The sequence below is a fragment of the Nilaparvata lugens genome, chromosome 12, assembly GCF_014356525.2.
Source record: "Nilaparvata lugens isolate BPH chromosome 12, ASM1435652v1, whole genome shotgun sequence".
NCBI lineage: Eukaryota > Metazoa > Arthropoda > Insecta > Hemiptera > Delphacidae > Nilaparvata > Nilaparvata lugens.
In genome coordinates this window covers 2418119-2424523 of record NC_052515.1, presented here as the reverse complement: position 1 = coordinate 2424523, position 6405 = coordinate 2418119, and the positions used below count along the sequence as shown (strand labels likewise).

General features: G+C 28.7%; 1 protein-coding gene across 2 annotated transcripts in view; it reads left to right on the top strand.

Moving 5' to 3' along the window:
• The first annotated feature begins 772 nt into the window (after window positions 1-772).
• The window catches only part of LOC111047886, a 29290-nt gene continuing 23657 nt past the window's right edge, over window positions 773-6405 (top strand). Inside the window, exon 1 of one of the 2 annotated variants that reach the window (XM_039438644.1) lies at window positions 773-970. In XM_039438644.1, the coding sequence (XP_039294578.1) occupies window positions 860-970 (111 nt within the window). In that variant the 5' untranslated portion in view covers window positions 773-859. The remainder of the gene's footprint in view (window positions 971-6405) is intronic. The other variant, XM_039438643.1, reaches the window with a different exon arrangement.

The window sequence follows — 6405 nt, the reverse complement described above, 5'->3', positions numbered from 1 at the left end:
CAGTTACAAAAAAAATACGAGCTACAAGGATAAATAAACTTAGAAAAAATAAATATTACACTCAAAAGATTTTAAAAGTATAAGATGAAAGAAAACAAATACAAATTGCAAAAAGAAAATAAGAAATATACATCAGATTTTGATAGAGAATTAATACAAAAATGGTAAAATAACAAAAATTTATGGAAAAAATTCCAGAGCATAAAAATAAAGACTTAAAAACAGCATGAATTAAAAATGTAAAATCTTGAATAATATGAATTACAATTTGAAAAAATACTTGAATTATACAGCGATATAACAATATTATAGTTCAAACAATACTTCAAAGCTACCAAATTTACAGGTACATTTACATTACATTCGTGGGTACTAAATATTCAATGGTCAAAGTTATTCAAGAGTAGAAGTGTTGGATGATTTACCTCTGCTTTTTCTGAGAAATTTAGAGCTAAATTGCTTCATCTTCAAAGATGGCAGTTGGAGAATAATTAATTAGATATATATAAAATACCAACATATATGGCATGTTGTTGTTGTTGGGAATCTGGGAATGTAGTAGGTACCTCTTCTCTTTCTCTCGTTCACTCCCACTCACTCTCTCTCTCACAGGAATACAGGAATCTGAATCCCTCTCTCTCTCTCTTACACACACACACTCATCTTTTCATCTCGCACTCTCTCTTTCCACCTGAACTCCTGGTGCAAAATATGAAGAAGTGGGGATGACTGATTCATTTAGTAGGTACCTACTGTAGGTGGCAAACTTGTTTATGATAAAAGACGGAGCCGCTCTGTCTAGCGATCAGTCGAGTTCAGAGAGATTCCAGATCATTTTCTCGGATTTGTTGGACAACAAATGTTGACAATGTCTCTATCAGGTGTGAGCGTTGTCTATTTTGTTGTAGTCAACATTCTTCTAGTATCTGCTGAAAATATTGAGTCGTCTGAGGAGCTGGATGACATTGGGGTGAGTAGAGATTTTCGAAATTTATTTGGAATTTTTCTAATAGTTTTTGGATTTCTAGATTTTCTATATCCAGTCTTATAACTTGATAGCATCAGGGTGAGTGAAGTTGATTGAAGATTTTTTTGAAATTTTTCCAACAGTTTTTGGACTTCTAGATTTTCCAGATCCAGTCTTAAAAGCTTGATAGCATTGGGGTAAATGAAGGGTTTTGAATATTTATTTGAAAATTTTCTAACAATTTGTGGACTTCTAGATTTCCCAGATCCAGTCTTATATAAGCTTGATAGCATTGCGGTTAATGAAGGGTTTTGAAAATTTATTTGAAATTTTTCTTACAATTTGAGGACTTGTGGATTTTTCAGATTCATTCTTATATTGAGGTGAATTAATTATCATCTTTATCGAAAATAGATACCGTACTTCAGTTGAAAAGATTCTGAACAGAGAAATATCTAATTTAATTCAATCCAATTTTTGTAATTATTGAACATAAATCCAAATTAAATGCTGTAAATTAAATACAGCAATTAATACAATACAATACAATTTAATAGATTAGATACAGAATTTAATTTGGATTTTCGTTTAATAGTAATTATTAATTCTAATAAATTATTAATAATAAAAATATATTTTAGAGCTGTGAATAACAAATAGTGAGTAGGTTTTTGATTTTGTATTCAAATTTTTTAAATAAGTGCAATATTTCTAAAGTTTTTAATTTATTGTGATTAATTTAGAGTATAAAATCAACCTTCAAAATTCAAAATTTTAAAATAATAATCATTTCTGGACCGAAAATCAAGTGACGAAGCAGTGTGTGACTATATAACCTTATCTTTTGGACAACATTAACATTTATCAAAATTTTTGGAGAGAAATAGTACAGGCTTAGCCTAGTTTTTCCTCCAATGTCATAATTGTATTATGATTATAGTATTTTATACAATAAATAAATAAAATAAAAAAAAAATAATAAAATTCATTAGCATTTAAACAATTATTGCAATATCTCAGTAATTTCCAAATGTTCTTCTCTCCCTATCATTTTGATGATGTACTTATATTGTATGAATCAATAAAATAAAGAATGAAGGATTAAATGTGAAAATGAAAAAAAATTATAATTTATTTGCCATTTCATGAAAATTATACAAATTCAATTTTCTTCAGTGCAAACCAAAAATATTCTTTATTGATTCTCACAATGAATAGCCTACATCTTAAAAATGATAGGGAGAGAAAAAATAAATAACCTTGTGCTATTCCTCTCCCAAATTTAGATAAGGTTACACATAGTCCGAAATAAGTTGAGTCTTGTAGTTGTTCACTTCACAAAATTTTCAGTCCTTAATTATTTTCACAAAGTAGATTAAATATAAAGCAGTATAAACAAAAATAATGCATAAATAAACATGAACATAAATTCAGTCTATGAATCTGTCTCATAAACCTTAAATGATCTAGACACTGAAAATATTTCCGTCGATCTTTATTGAAATTCTAGATTCTCATAAGTTGTATGAATTTACCATTTCTGAAGGAGAAAATCGTGAATATTATTTAAATAGTTTATATTATAAACTTTTGTTTTTTTAATATTATATAGAAGTTCACATTAGGAATAAATGTCTCGAAATGCTATTCCATCCATTAGTTGAAGCCAATAAAATCAATCAAAATTTAGTTCACCTGAAATAAGATTTTGAAGAACATAATCATTGATCAAAAAATATTTGGTAATTTATTGGGTTGTTGATAAAAGTGAAATAAGATGGGAAATAGAATATAGCACTATAAAGCTATGTTTACACCAAAGTTAATAACAAAATGTTTATTTTTCCGTCCTTATAGATTCTATTGGATTGAACAGAACTTGACAAACGCATATGCACATCATGTGTATGATAAGTTATGTTCAACCTAATAGAATCTTTAAGGACGGAAAAATAAACATTTTGTTGATAACTTTGGTGTAAAAGCACCTTTATACTCCCTAATTAGAATGATTCATTTTGAGATGCTTAAAGATGTTATTATTTTTAATAAGAGTGTTCATTTACGGTATTTAATTGATGAAACCGAACTACGGTATGTACTGTTGAATATATAGATCAAATATTTGATAGATTGGTTGGAATGAGTGAATAATTCAAATAAATTTGATGAACCATTGATTTTTAATATTGAGATTAAAAGTGACGTTTGAAAGACAAATAATATTATTAGAGATGAAACTTTCTAAAATCCAAATCCAAATATATGGCTTTATCTTGTTTAAATTTCCATCTATAGATTGTTGATAGGCAGAGAAACTTAGGAAAATAATACAGTTTCATTTTCTTGATTAGCAGTCATTTTCAACAATTCAATCAGTTTCAATCAATTTCAATATAATGTATGTATCGAAGAATTTTTTCTTGTCATAATTTTTTTGAATTTTGTAATTATACTTCTTAGAGTTCATATTTTATATAGTTTGGATTACTAAAATGGGCTTGAAATACTACCTAGCCTACATTATATTTCATTGAAATGTAATAAATTTATCATGCAAGTACTTTTTCTAAATTGTATGAATACACAACACAATAGTGAGGTCCACGTTATAATGGCAGTGTTTGTTTAGCAGTGGTATTGCTAATCTTGTCTATCATTCACAAAGCGGCTAGCGCCATCTCTTCTCGCTCTGCTCTGTTGCAGTTTGTCTTTATCAATGTAGAATTAATAAGTAACTAACAAAATATCATCTCAATCATGAAAATTCATTATGAAATTATTGAAAATATAATTTCTTGCTTAAAAAATATAATTATTATTTCAAGCGAGAATGAACAGTTAATCATAAACTTGTATCAGCTACCGTCTACAGAAGGCATTGACAAGACAGATGATCGGCAACGTTGTTCTCCTATCTTTCTCCACTGCCATTATAACGTGGACCCCACTATAGATGCAAGAACATACATTTTAAGATGATTGTCAAATGATATAGGCCTATTCAGTTAATTATAGATTGGACAGTCCATATTTGTTTTTTTTTTTTAATTAAAACATTCCATGGTGATACTTCACCTAGAAAAGATGAGGTGGTCTTTTTATCCTTTCCCAATGCTATTATTCAAATTGAATGTTATTTATGTAAATAATTAATCGAGTTAGGACTATAATTATATGTGAATAAGTACTATCTTTTGTTCTAGAGTTTTTAATTGATGTATTGTATAAAAACATATAACGTTGTAAGCTACATGATGTAAGACAGCAATAATAAATAAATTTTTAATTCTATGTGATGTATTTTTTAGATAACTCTGGAAATGGCACGAAAACTGAGTAACATCAACAGCATTGAAGATTATTACAAAGCGTTCAACATTCCGCACAAAAGTGAACCTCCACATCTTTTTCTATTTTTTCAGGTAACAAACAATAAATTTGAATATTACCGACTAGTCAACTACTGACATCAGAATAATATCAACTAATTAAATATACTACCAATAATACTATAATATAGTCTCAATAATACTAATTAACTTCTACCACAGATAAAAGCTAGCAAGAAGAATCCCATGGTATAGATCGTTTTTTTTGAAGTTTCACTGTTGACTCAAGCCGATAGTCCTAGTAGTTGTTTTTGGTGAAGCTATGTGACGCTGGTAGTCTCTCATACTGTGCCGTTCTTACACTCTCACCCACTAAAAAATTAATAATACCTTATAATATAATTCATTTCTCTGTTATTCTGATAACTATAATTCTGAAAATATAAGTACAAATAGTCAACTACTAACATAGAGAGAAAATAGCATAGAAAGATATTCCATGGTATATGACGTTTATGTTTCAAGTTTCAATGTTAACTCAAGCCGATAGACGGAGTAGTTGTTTTTGGTGAAGCTATGTGACACTGGTAGTCTCTCATACTGTGGCCGTTCTCAAACTCTCACCTCCCAAAAATGAATAATAGATAGTAGTCGACATATAGGCTTGAAAGGAAATACAAATAACTAAAAATAATTAAAATGATGACCGAATATGATGACTCAGCCAATCATAAGAGATTACATTATGTACGTAGCCACAGTACAGGAAGGAAAATTAACAAAGATCGGCTTGAATTTGGAACATAAATGATCCGTACCATATGGGTATCTTCTTATGCTATTATAACCTCTATTATAACCTCTATTATTATCCTCTATCACTATACGACCACCGGAATATAGTAGGCTACCTGCTATCTACGTCATACATTAAAATGTTTTATGTATAAATTTCTATTGAGGAGGTACAAAAAGATAGAGATATCTGCTCTGTCCAATGACAGACAAGGATAGCACCAATGCTAATCAGGTGCTAACTTCATACGTAGATTCCACTAAAGGATTTAAACTTTGAAAAAATTCACGTTTATTCAAGAATTTATATGAAGTGTAAATATCAATTATTATTCATCTATTCATCTATTCATCTATTCATCTATTCATCTATTCAACTTTGAAAGAATTCACGTTTTATTCAGAATGTATATGAAGTGTAATAATCATAATTTATTCATCTATCATCTATTCATCTATTCTTCTATTCAACTTTGAAAAATTCACGTTTTATTCAAGAATTTATATGGAAGTGTAAATAATCAATAATTTATTCAGCTATTAATCATTAATTTATTTCAGGGCATAACAGATCACTCATAGCAACAGGATATGAAACTACAAACCAGAAATTATCAATTGAGAGACGTAAGTAGGATATAGTAAGGCCTAAATTTTCAATGAATTAAAATTTATAGCTCCTTGAGAAATGTAGTCAATTACCCCAGCATAACTATAGCGAGGTCCACGTTATAATGGAAGTATTTGATCAACATTGGTTTTGTTATCTTTGTCTATCATTCAACAAAGCAGATAGAGCTATCCTTTTCTAGCTCCACAACATTGCCAGATCGCTTTCAAAAAAATTCAGAGATATAAATAGTAAACGATAATCATGTTAACCATGAAAATTATATTAAAATATATTAACAATTAAAATATTATTTAAACATTGAATATTTTTTCTTGACGAATGAAATATAATAAAATTTATTATATTTATATAATAAAATTATTATTTTATTAAAATTTTATATATTATATCACAGTGTGGAGCTAGAATTCTAATATTTAATATTAGAATTCTAGCTCCACACTGCATGTGAAAAGTCGTTGTGTTTCTCATTAAGAAACACTGCATCTATATATATATAAAAGCGAAATGGCACTCACTCACTGACTGACTCACTCACTCACTCACTCACTCACTCACTCACTCGCATACTAAAAAATCTACCGGACCAAAAACGTTCAAATTTGGTAGGTATGTTCAGTTGGCCCTTTAGAGGCGCACTAAGAAATCTTTTGGCAATATTTAACTCTAAGGGTTGT